General features: G+C 44.7%; 1 protein-coding gene across 1 annotated transcript in view; it reads right to left on the reverse strand.

The window, feature by feature from the left end:
- The window catches only part of UXS1 (UDP-glucuronate decarboxylase 1), a 66560-nt gene extending 59410 nt beyond the window's left edge, over positions 1-7150 (reverse strand). Inside the window, exon 1 of the mRNA XM_064439534.1 lies at positions 6915-7150. Coding sequence (XP_064295604.1) covers positions 6915-7011 — 97 coding nt within the window. The 5' untranslated portion in view covers positions 7012-7150. The remainder of the gene's footprint in view (positions 1-6914) is intronic.
- Between the last annotated feature and the right edge of the window lie 5705 nt (positions 7151-12855).

Raw genomic sequence — 12855 nt, forward strand, 5'->3', positions numbered from 1 at the left:
GTCACCAGGACAACATTTTAGTACCATCTCTTAAGAAAGAATACTTAAGCTTTGGCAAACCGATACACCCCTACAGCTGTGAGATATAACATTATGCAAATTTTCTTTCTTTATAGGAGTTAATGGCGCTTCACACTGGATGGGAAGCTAACCATGAATACTTATTTTAACATTTCAGTTAGCATCGTCATTTTATGACTGAATTCTGTTCTTTGTTTCCCAGATGGCAAATTCTTTCCAACTCTTCTGCTAAGTATTTTTCCCCGGTTTACTGTTCAGTGTTTCTACTCCTTCCTATCTCATAACTTTAGCATATAATTCTTTACCACTGCTCACCCATTTTTGTCTATTTTTCGTATTTTGCCAAAAGTAAGGTAATGCACTCCAATTGTTACTTACTACAAACAGAAAAACAATATCCAATATTTACCACAGAAAAAATCCAGAATGCATATTATCACATTTATCACAGTTATGAAGTTCCAAACAGGATCTTCAATTTTCATCACCACATGTACTTGAGTGGGCCTGGACATCATAAAACTTTCTAGCTTTGAATTTACTGGCTTGAAACAACAAAGTAGTATGCAAATATGTTGACTGCCTACAAAAAGTTTCAATTCCCAAGGGAGACAACAGAAGGACTTTAACCTATACCTAACTGGAGTACTATGTAATAATTACGTTTTGAATAGAGTCAAAATTATTTTGGCAATGTGAAAGCTCAGCAATCTAAATTGCTAACAACCCTGTGTCGCCTTTTCACTTAAAAATAGAGAACGGAAAACCCTCAGTGTCTTTCCTTAAACAGCAACAAATGATTAAAAAAACCTATGAAATGACATCTATCTCCAGACAGATCTCTTCTACACAATTCAAATGCACAAAATTTGTAGAGAAAAGCATCTTTCTGCCTTTGCTCTAAAGCAACATGGCAGGTTAGAGAAACCAACAGAAACCCTCAAAGCCAACAGACCTGTATGTGCTGCTGTTAGGGGCACACATCTCCCTATTTTGAGTGAAGGAAAGAGAAAGCAGCAGAACTATTCTCTCAACACTGGAATATAACATATGCAGTATTACACAAATCATGCTTTCCCCAATCTAGAAGGCAACTGTGATTTTTCAAATGCCTTTTTTAAAAAAAAAAAGGGGGGGTGGGCAGGCACTGCCTTCTTTAATTTAGCCCTTGACCTTCCCTTTGTTTCCCAGACACGGTTAGCAGAACTGCAGCACATTTTTCATGAAAAGCAGAGGCAGAGAATATTCCACCCTTCTACGATAACGACAATATACCAGCATGCCTGTTAAACCCCAGAAACTGAGCAGCCACCTGAGGTAACATGACTCAAATTAGGGTGGCAATCAAATGAAGGGTCATGACTCAAATCAATTATTTTCAGCATTATATTTTAGGTTTGTTGACTGCTAAGATCATTTTCAGCAGACTCACAGCATGCTCCAATGGTCAGCACTGTAACTGAAACAAGCTCACTCTTCCTAGTTACCTTTTGCAAACCCCTTCAGTCAGTCCGAGCAGTAACCCCCACCTCTCCCTCCCTAGGGCCCATGAATGAGAAGTTGAAAACTACCAATTTCAACGAGACTCTGCTTTGGTCACCCAACCTTACAGAAAAAAAACCCAAGCAACATAAATGATAGGGAAACATTTCCCCTCTGCAAAAATGCAGAGGGAAAGAAGATGAAAGCTCTAAAGTGCTTGTCTTTGAGTAGAGCGATGACATTCTGCTGCTGCACATGCTACAGAAAAGACCAACACTAAGTGGAGATAAAATATTAAAGACAAATACTAAAGACAAATATTAAGTAGAGATAAGCTGGGAACTGTGAGGGTGAATTTGTCCAGGATGTCAAAAAACTGGCGTAAAACATCATGGCTTGCAAAGCAGAGGTGGAGTCCATCTATTCCTGATACACTCAGCCTAAGTGTGAACAGATTTTTATAAGCTACACTGCTACAGCTAGTTGGAAGCCTGATGAGCAGGGAACTGGAAGCTGTTGAAGACAGTAAACTTATTTGCATAAACCCACAGATGAAAGGCAGGTCTGTGGGACATGAAGCCAGCAAGCAAACATTTTTGGTTTTGGTTTTTTTTTTTGGTGGAGAATGCATGGCACGCTGACACAAAAAGCAGATGAGCCTCATGCCACTTCAGACCACTTCTAACTCTCCCATGGCCAGTCAATCCTGATGTCTAGCTGTAAAACAGCCGGGGAAGGAAGATTTCTGAAATTCTCCATACCAGTGATGAATAACTTGCGGACAGCTAGCCTGAAGCAAGCGGACAGGACCAAATTCACAGCTACTTTTCTATTACGAAAAGCAGAAGTAACAGCTTATCAGAGCACAACATTAAGTAGCCTTTAACCTTTGTCTTGAACACATGCAAGAGGCTGGTAAGATTCAGATGGAAAAGCTTACTCGCACCTTGATATTCTGACACATTACATTCTAACTAGCTGATGGAAATCTGACAAAAACAAATGGCTAACCTTGTAAAACCAAGGATAACAACCATGGAAACTAACAATGCTGGGAGAAGTCAAGCTACTACACTGCAGGATGTACTTCCCTCACATCATTTTGATATTTTGTTTTTAAGTTGTTTCAGTAGCTGTGCTTATGTAATTTGTCTTACAAAGGTAATGAGGTCTTCAGCTTGGATCTCATGACAGCACCCTACTATTCCTTCTTTTTTCCCTTGGAAAAGGAAAAAGGCTACTGACATACTTCCTGAGAACTATTTGATCAACAAATGAGCAAAGCAAACTGTTCTACTTTACCAGAAATCGAGCTCTTAACTTTATTTTCATTAAGAACATGCAACTCCCTTGTTATACCAAGACATCAGTAGATTATTTACGGTAGCATCTAGATTAAAGCAAACCACGACGATTGACAAGCTTTGGTCTTTAAATCCTGGCTACAAGATTTTACAGTGTATTTCCAACAACTTAAATAAAATCCTGATTCTACAAAGACAGCCTCACTGAAGCATCTCAGTATGTCCGTATAAAGCTGAATAAACATTTAAAACTTCAATGAGAAGGAGCTTAAGGTGTCTATGTATTGACATACCAACCCACAAACAGGAGGGCTTTTTAAAAAGCAAACAAAACACTCAGCCTGCATATAAGTTACTCATATTGTGGAGACACTGGGTTTTTTTTTTTTTAAACAATATCTATTTAATTGGTTGCTTTTTTGTGATCTATCTACATTTCTCATTACAGACAATAAAAACCAATTAAATCCATTTCACTTGTGTTTTTAATCACCTCACACTCTTAAGCTACAGTTTCACAACAGCTTTGAGATGATGCAAGTGCAGCCCATGACTGAAAGGATTTGTTACAGTCCACCCCCATGTGCCCCCCCTCCCTTTGGTTAGCACTAGCACTCCTGCAGTATCTTGCTGGGGGTTAAATCACAGAAAAGCCTTAGCAGAAGACTTTGCCCCTTTAAAAAGGCAATGAAAATTCAAACTTTGGGCAAGGCTTCCCACTATACGTAGCACTGTATAGCCATGTAATGCTCACAGGAGACAGCACTGCAAGTGAGTCAACTAATCTAGTTCTGAAATATACATAAATATATATATGTAAAAAAATTGAGTAGCATTCTGCCAGGTGACAGAGTGACTCTGACAGCTCGCCAGCCGCACTATCTCCAGATTCATCACTTTGGTAATGGGGAACAAAATCACCCCTTTCACCTAGGGCCTACAGATAAGGTAAATGTAATTGTTAGTTAAACTCTGTTCAGTTTTGCAAGGGAACAGTTGCTTAAGTTACAACAGCTTTTAATGGCCTGCTGCAGCACAGAAGCGCTCTTTTGGGGTTCTACTTTTATATACACAAACTATGCATAGCACACTGTTTCAAGTAAATATTTTTTAAATTAGAAGAAATTAGATTTCCGGAAATGAGACATCAAACATTAATTAAAACTCAGATGTAAAGTAAGAAGGATCCTTACTCTGAGTGCCACTAGGGAACCCAGTGAAGTCTGTCAAAAGAGTTCTAGGTACCTTTAATGTGAGCCTGACTGCGCACCTCAGGTCACGATGGTACTTCAACAAGACTCCTTAGGTGAGACACCAATTGTAGGCCTGAAAAGTGTGTGATAGCAACACTGTGAACAGCACTCCCTGCTGCCCATTTATTTCACCATCGCACAGCCTCCTGTGTTGGACCAAAACAGCTGTCTGAATACCCACACTGCCAAATGCTTACAACCTCAAAAGGGGACCTCAGTCCAGACCTGTTCCTTTACCTGGTGCACAGCACAGAAATTTAAGTCCTTGTACACGGTGGATGCTGGTGAGAAATAGGAGGTGTGGTGCAGAGATACTTAAGCCAGCCTAGCCATCCAACACCTTGCGCTGTGAAACTACCAAGGGAGCCACTCAGTGAGTCTTCAGAATGAGATAGTCAAGAGCCTTTCAACCGCCTGTATAAGCTCTTCCTCTAGTTTGCAAACTCTCACAAAGAAGTTTTTTCAGGCACATTTGTAACAAACTTGCATTCAAGGCAGAAGCTTTTATGAAGTAAGACACTTTTAGAAAGATACTCCCTAAACATTCTCTTGGGGTTTCACACACAAACTGACAAAATGGCACTATCAAAAAAGTCCTGTCTCCTAGTTCATAAAAAAATAATGTACTTGCCAAGCATTTCATTCCCTGTAACATATGTGCTCCAAATCTGATTCCTCATGACTAACACTGAATGGAAATTCATGGAAAGGAGCTGCACAGCCTGAAAACACTTAGTCATTTGGAGAGCACTTGAGAGAGAAGGAACTAAGAACTGCCAGCACATACACCTACACCAGCAGCTCAGTTTCCTCAGACTCTATGCTATTTTAGCCTGGCATTATCTGACTGCAACCAGAGCACAGTGATGATTCAGTAATATTGCAAGGAGTGCACTTCTACGATAGGGGGATGGGATCATTGTCACGTCCATAGAAAACAAAAAATAGTCTCTCTAGAATCTATTATACCAGTGGTATCTGCTAAGCATATCATACTACATCGAAGACATGTGAGCCATAATTAATGATTCCACTACTTTTGATCACTAGTCAAAAGACTGAAAAGCACAGAAACCTGACACATTAGATTTGCAAAAAAACATACTTCCATCAGACACCAACCTGTTCCCTTTCTTAGCTACTTTTTGCCACATTGATCCACAGTCCCTCTCCTCCTCCATTTTTTCCGAATCCCAAAGACAACCCTAAACAAGCTGTAAGAAGCCTTCTGTGACTTACAGCCCAGGCAGCAAAAATCATGGCAGTTTTCCCCTTAAGGCTAACTTCTACCCACAAAGCTAGACAGCAAAACCCAACTACTGTCCATTGAATCTAATCAATAGCTAGGTCCCGCTGACCACATCAATTGCCACTCAATTCCAGTATTTTAACACCAGCCTAGTAACTTTGTTTTCAAAATTAAGTAGCATTTTTGGCAAAACACCAATCCCTTTCAAAATAAGAACAGCTGTGAAGCTCTCCCTGCTTCAGTATACATGGAACCTGAAGTCACTGAGACAAACTGTCCTAAGAGTCAGAGCTGGCACAGGTTGGACTAGATGATGCCTGAGGTCCCTTCCAACCTGTGATTCTGTGATAACTTCAATGATAACAGCAGTATCTAAATAACAAGGTCCTGCAAACAGAGTAACATATGGTAGTAAAGGGAATTCCAATGTTGTGTTTTTGGGGTAGGAAACGCCACCCATTCTGCCAACATATCCAAGTCGTACCTCTCCACCCTCCCAAGTCAAAGGAAGGATCCTAAGTCTGATGTACGCACCCACCCCTGAAGCCAGCTCACCTATGTGTTTTGGAGCATTAAGAGAATCACTTGTCCCTAACTAAGCTGACAAAGATCCTTCCTCATGGTGTTCCATCTATGTAAAAATCTACCTAAGCCTAAAACCCAGAACAGAGTAACGTGAAATAAACCAAGTATGAAACACGCAACAGAAAAATCTGGTCAAGAAAGGGAAAGGAGCTGACTCTATTTGACTCACGACTAAAAACTTATAAATACCCCTGTCAGTGGTTATTCTTAAGATTTCCCCGAATACCTTTGTGCCTCTCTCCAGGCTCTTAAGACTCCAGCTACGTGCAGAGCTAACAAACAAACATTTATTTAGCCCCCCGAAGGCCACCAGAGGAATTTTACAAAAAACAGACACGAGGCCTGCCCTGGAAAACTTCCTTGCAGCCTCACCTCCCAGGTTAAGAGCAAGGCGGACAAAGAGCGGTCTGAGGAGCGGCTGCGGAAATACCGACTCCCTGAGCCACGTCTCCCTCGGACCGCTCCCCCTCCGCCTCCCCGCCCCGCCACCCCTCACCGCCGCCCGCCCCACCTCACGCCCGGGGCTCGGCCTGAAGGCCGGCCGGCTGCCTGCCGCGCCGCACCGGGGAGCCCCCGAGCGCCCCATTCCCGCGGGGCACCGGGGGCGGAGCGGGGGGGAAGCGCGGCCGACGCCCCCAAAGGCCGCCGAGGGGACGTGGCGGGGGGCGTCCACTCCCCGCGCAAGCCCCCGGGACGGGGCAGGGGGGCGATGCCTGCCGGGGCGCCCTCCGGCACGGCCTAGCCGGCTGCCCGCCAGGCTAGGGGAAGTTTCGGCAGGGCGGGAAGGCGGGGAAGAGGGGCAGCCCTCAGCCCCACCGCCCAGAGACGCTGGGGTCCGCGGGGAGCCACCCCCACCTTCCCCACCCGGGCCGGAGCAGCCGCGCTGCGGCGCCTCGCAACACGCCGCGGGAGGAGCCGCAGCCGCCGCCGCCGCCACCTCCTCCTCCTCCCCACCAGCGGCGGGGGTCCGGGGGCGTCCGGGCACTGAGCCGGCGGTCCAAGCCCGCCCCGCTCACTCACAGGCGACATAAGCGATGAAGGCGAGCCCCATGAGTAGCTTCATCCTCCTCCGGTTGATGGCGGTCAACAGGCGCAGCAGCGGCCCCTTGCTCACCATGCCCAGCCGCACGCAGCGCCGGGCGCCTGCACGGCCGGCCACGCCAGCGCGCGCGCGAGGCCACCCACCGCTCGGCTAAGCTCGGCTCGGTTAGGCTCAGCTCGGCTCCCCCCGCCCGGGAACCTCCCGCGCAGGCGCAACGGCGCCCGCCCGCTCTTCCTCCCTCCCTCCCCCCCCTTCCCCGCTGTGGATGCGGCCGGAGCCGTGGTGGCGGCCGCGCATGCGCGTTGCGCTGCGGCTGGGCGGCCCGGGCTTTTACCCGCGTCTGGGCCCGTCCGTTTGTCTGTCTGTCCTCCCTTCGTAACAAGCGGCGGGCTGTTGGTTAGCGGCTGTTGGAAGAGCGCCTGCCTCCCAGAGACCGTACCTGAGGGAAAGGAAGGGCGCTCGCAGCCTCTCCATGCCTCTGGTCTGGCCTTCCAGGGTGCTTCAGCGCCGACCGTCTTGGCCACCTGACGGCTCCTGCTGTGGTGGCCCTTGGGTGGTGGCCTGCCGGGACGGACAGAAAGACAGACAAACAGACATGGGCACACATAGGCAAGGTGGCTTGTCACACCACCTCCTTCAGTGCCTGGTATTTTGGAAGCACACGTTGCCTCATCCCAAATGTACTTCCCATACCTGCACGCGCCTCTGCCATGGCAAGTGGAAAAACTCTGGGATTTTTTTTCCCCCTAAAGTAATAATTTATGAATTTGCTGCTGTTCAGGATAATGAGGTCACAGTTACTTTAAAATGGTTTACATTTCTGCTGCAGCTTCCATCTGAAGTCCCTGTGGCCTGTTGCAAACTGCAGATTCCTATTTGCCTGGAAGGGTAGGCACCTTCCTCGTGTGCCAAAACATTTTCTCGTGCCAGTAAAATACGCCCACTTAATCTGAAGAGAAATCTCCCTCCACAACCCAACCTTCCCCCTGAGTAGTACGGCCTTCGCACGGGTGCTAAGGGATATTCTTCCTCACACTCATCTCCCACAGAAGACTGTAAGACAAAGTGGTCTTGAATTAGATTTAATCATTTAATTTGAGTATAGATATACAGCTTGTTTACACCAAAGAAACAATGACCTCAGTTAAACGGACACCCACACAGTTAACAAGAGTTAACCCCTCTATTACGAGGAGTAAAGTCTGTCAAATGTGTGAGTCTCAGAAGGGTAAGTGCAGCAAGAGGCTGTTCAGAGTGATTAAGAATATCCCTTTGTGGCCCAGAGAGGCGAAGTGACTTTATTCAGGAAGCCCTAAGAATTGAAATTTCCTAACTCCTCACTCTGTGCTTTGATTATAAGGCCACTCCTTTCCTCTTGACTTTTGTTTCCTTTGATTTGTGTTTGATACACTTTGCCTGTTAGTTCCACTGCTTGTAGCTATGTGGAGAAAAGGGAATAAAGATATTACCATTTACAACACAATCTAGCACCAATTTGTCTGTTTAGTAATCACTCAAGAGACTTTTATACCAGGAGCAAATTTGGCTGTCAGAAAGCTATCGCTGAACAGCGCTGCATGAAAGCTAGAGAAAATTACAGGAGCATTATTCCGTCCCTGCACCTCAAACTCCCATTGTTTTCAGTCAGGATTTTCCCTAACAGTATCCGCATGCACAATACCGATACTGATTCCACAAGCCTTTAGGGGTAGGCAAGACGCTTTTAACAGTTGCCCTACCCTAAGCTAGGCTGCACGATCCGTGACTCAATCAGGCTGCCTGCATAAGGCAGCTTGCTTGGCACCAGGCACAGTATTCAGGCCAATTTTGCTGCAGAAACTTGTTGAGTCAGGCTGCAATCCGTTAAGGTGGGAAAAGGATAGCAAGATGCTTGATGGAACTTCATGGTGGAGGAGACTGCCCCGTGGGAGGCAGCTTGACCGGGCTCTCTTCAGGGCCAGCTGTTTGTCATGTGTGACACCAGGGCCAGCTGCGGCCATGTCATGCTCCAAAGTGAGCCAAAGCATGTCTAACTTAACTGCAGGGGGCTGAGCATAAGTCTGTTATATCTCAACTATATCTATAGGCGTGTACCTTATAAGTAAAGTTCTCCAGGCACATGATGCCCAACAGCAGGGACACTTGTTTCAGGATACAGCTGGTCACATTCACAACCTTGTGCCAAGGACTGGCACCAACAGCAGAGGTTCTGGTACGTAGTGGCTGCTAAATGTGCCGAGAGAAGGACTGAGGGACGATACAGTTTTGAGTGCTGGCTCTTAGGAGTGCACTATACATCAGGAAGCAGGCATCCATCTGCCTTCAGGTAATTACCTTAATTGGGCTGATAGTGTGACCTCAGCTAATGGCAGTCCTCTCTGGGCTGATTTGCAGGCAATACACCCTGTCTCCCATACTGCAGTTTTCAACTTTAGTTCTCAAAGTGCTTTATAAGAGTATTTTGATTTTTTTTCACTAAACAACAGCCTGTAGAATGATGAGGTTTTTAAGTGATGATTTTTTTTAATGACTTTTTTAATTATTAGAAATGTGAATGTGCAGGTCTGTCTACCTGAATGACTGGTATGAGCTTAGAATTCACAGCAACCCTGGAACATACTTTTCCTTGATACCAGATCAGAACTCTGTGATTACTCAGCTGTCATTCCAGAATAAGGAAAAGAAAAAAAAAAAACCACAACAAAAAACTGCCACATTTTGCACGATTTCCACATGATGCCATATGAGGGAGACTCTTCTGCCATGTGGAAATACAGGGAAGATATTGTCTTTCTGCCCCAGTCATGTTTCTGCAAGAGATCCCATTCCACTTTATATTCCCAGAATCAGAAGTGGACCCTGGGCACTGAGACCCAAGCAGAGAGAGCTGCTGTAAGATAAGGAAAGGAACTGCAAAGCACTGAAAAAATGCAAAAATAAAAACAAGCCATTACCACCACACCAGTATCAACTCTTATAACTTTGGTCTCCACATTAGTTAAGGCTGAATGTAGGCAAGAAAGTAACAGAGTTGCACCACTACAGATGCCCTTCCTCACCATTCAGCTGCATCCTACAGGTAGTGATACTTTCCCAGGAGGAATTGTTCCGGTACTTTGATCCCCCTCTAATAAATCTACAGATGATTCTGTGGAGTAAGACTGTTGTACTGCGTAGGCACAATGATTCAGTCAAATAAAGCCCTAGATAGTCTTGAAAAACTAATGTCATTCATGTGTTCACAGATAGTAAAAATGTGATTTTTTCTTTAAAAAAAGATTACAATGTGAACCTTTTTTTTGTGAACTCTACTTTAACAGCAGATTATAGTGGGGAGGGGAACTCAGACAAAAAAAAGGACTTAAAAACTAGCAGCGTTTCTTTTCAGGGAAAATTAGAAGGTTGAGGGTTTGTGTGGTTTTTATAAGACTAATGAAAAGAGAACATGCAGTTCTGGGAACAGAGTCAATTCTTTTAATATTAACATCTCAAAAGAAAAAGAAAGCTGCTAAGTGCTTCAGTTATTTATTATTTGGGTGGTGATGGCAATAAACAGTTTCAAATACAACCAGATCACAACTGTCCTAAGTATTACATGAATGCAGAATTGAGACAATCCCAGACCTTGAAAATGTACAAATTAAGAGACAGATTGTTCAGTCTATGTGAACAAAGAAACAAGCAGGTGTCATAGTATGAAAATGACTACTTAAATACAGATTTGCAGAAATTAGGTGAATCATTTAAATATTTAGACAGCTGTTTGCAAAGGATAAGTTATAACACATAAGGAAGTAATTGTATCTCAAACTACAGTGCAGTCCATCTATTTTGTTAACCAGTTTCATTAGGTGCCATGTGGGAGTAGTCCCAAGTTTTCGTTCAGGAAAAACTGAGGCTCCTTTTTACATCAAGCGTGTAGAAACCCAATGCACAACGCTACTCAGAAAAGTTGCTTCAGGCTCTAGACTTGAAACTGATATACTGACTAGATTTAAAAAAGTCAAACAACTTTCCTAAATTGACTGGTAGCATTACCTACCTAAAGTACTTGTTCTTGATGATGCATTTTTCCCCTGAGGTAACTGAAGACAGCCTTGTACATTTTCGAAGCTGGAAAAAGATTTTAAGGTGCTATATCTGTTCTGAACGTGCAGCAGGCCACATGCAAGATTCTCTGGTAATTGGGTCAGAATGAAATAGCAGAGACAGTGGCTAGATTACTGATCATTAAAACTTGTGAGCAGTTAAAGCCACTGTTCCTCAAAGTTCTTTTATCATCCATCAGAGAAGCTAGTTTTTTAGGCTAGGTCAGCAGGTAAGTTATTCATTCGCTGCTGTTTTACAATTCATAATTTCCCCAAGTCCTTTGGAGCTTTTAAATTGGCATCATTCTACCCTACAGCACTTGAGAAGTAGTGTCTTTGAATGGATCTATTTGGGGTTGGATTCAGTCCAGATCATGCTGGAATTAGTACCAAAGAAAAACGTGGCTTCTTTGTGTGATGGTACAGAGCAGTCATAAATATCTGCCTCTGTTTCCCAGGATAGCACTGCCCCAGAAAGTGAACAAGAATAAACCTATCATCTTGGGGTGGGCGAAGGATGTATATGCAAGTAATATGCATGTGATGTAGTGGCTGAGGACTGCTCTTTGTCCAGAAAACCCACTTGGGGCTTATGCTGGAAGTCTCTGCTGGCCACTGCAGTACTAGGAACAGGGAAGCCATTTCTCTTCTGCATCTTTACTTGCAGTAATACTAGCTGGAATGTGACTTTTATCGGTATGCTATATGAAAGTTCTGCTTCTCCTTCCCTCATGCAAGCCTCAGGCAGATGGTTTACAAGCCACCTCAGTGGTAGTGTTTCTGTGTTACACCAATGTGAGGATTATCAGGTTAATTGTGAATAAGGGGCTGATGCTCTGACTAACTGGAGGAGCAGGACTGCAAGGTGCTGGAGGGTACATCTGCTCTGCAGTGTGGATTGGCGTTTCTTCCTCTGAGGCAGAAAAGATTCTTAGTGCTGTTCAACTGCTCTAAAGCTATCAATAAAGCAGAAAGTAAACAAGGTAATTAAAGGTGTTAGAGAAATTGTACGGTTGATTTTATAGGAAGACATTACTGAGAAGCATCTGTATCAGTGCAGTTGAAATGTATTTGGAGTGTACAAATTCCTAGTGATGTTTGATATTATTCCTCTTCCACAAATTCCCTTAACTGTAGTGTCAGAGGGTTATATGAATGACAGAGAGAACACTTTCACTGCACATTTCTGGAAACCTAACATTATTAAGTTTATGTGGTCCATAGCTATGATTGTCCATGGCCTTACAAAGAGGGATCTAGGACAGCTGCAGTTTAAGACACTCATATGAATGATGGGGCAGAATGTACCCTCAGCAAGTTTGCAGATGACACTGAACTGGAAGGAGTAGCTGATACTTCAGAGGGTTGTGCTGCCATTCAGGAGGACCTTGACAGGCTGGAGAAACGGGCTGACAGGAACCTCATGAAGTTCAACAAGGAAAACAGCAAAGCTCTGCACCTGGGGAGGAAGAACACCAGGCACCAGTACATGCTGGGGGCCAACCAGCTGGAAAGGACTTGGAGATCCTGGACACCAAGCTGAACAAAAGCCAGCCATGTGCCCCAATGGCAAAGAAAATTAATGGTATCTTGGGCTGTTTTAGGAGGAGTGCTGCTAGCAGGTCGAGGGAGGTGATCCTCCCCCTCTACTTAGCACTGGTGAGGCCATGCCTGAAGTGCTGGGTCCAGTTCTGGGCTCCCCAGTACCAGAGAGACATGGACATACTGGAGAGAGTGCAGTGAACAGCTAGTAGGATGATGAAGGGACTGGAGCATGTCTCCTGTGAGGACAGGCTGAGAGACCTGGGACTGTTCTGCCTGGAGAAGTCTC

Source organism: Phalacrocorax carbo, chromosome 1 (genome assembly GCF_963921805.1).
Source record: "Phalacrocorax carbo chromosome 1, bPhaCar2.1, whole genome shotgun sequence".
Lineage (NCBI taxonomy): Eukaryota > Metazoa > Chordata > Aves > Suliformes > Phalacrocoracidae > Phalacrocorax > Phalacrocorax carbo.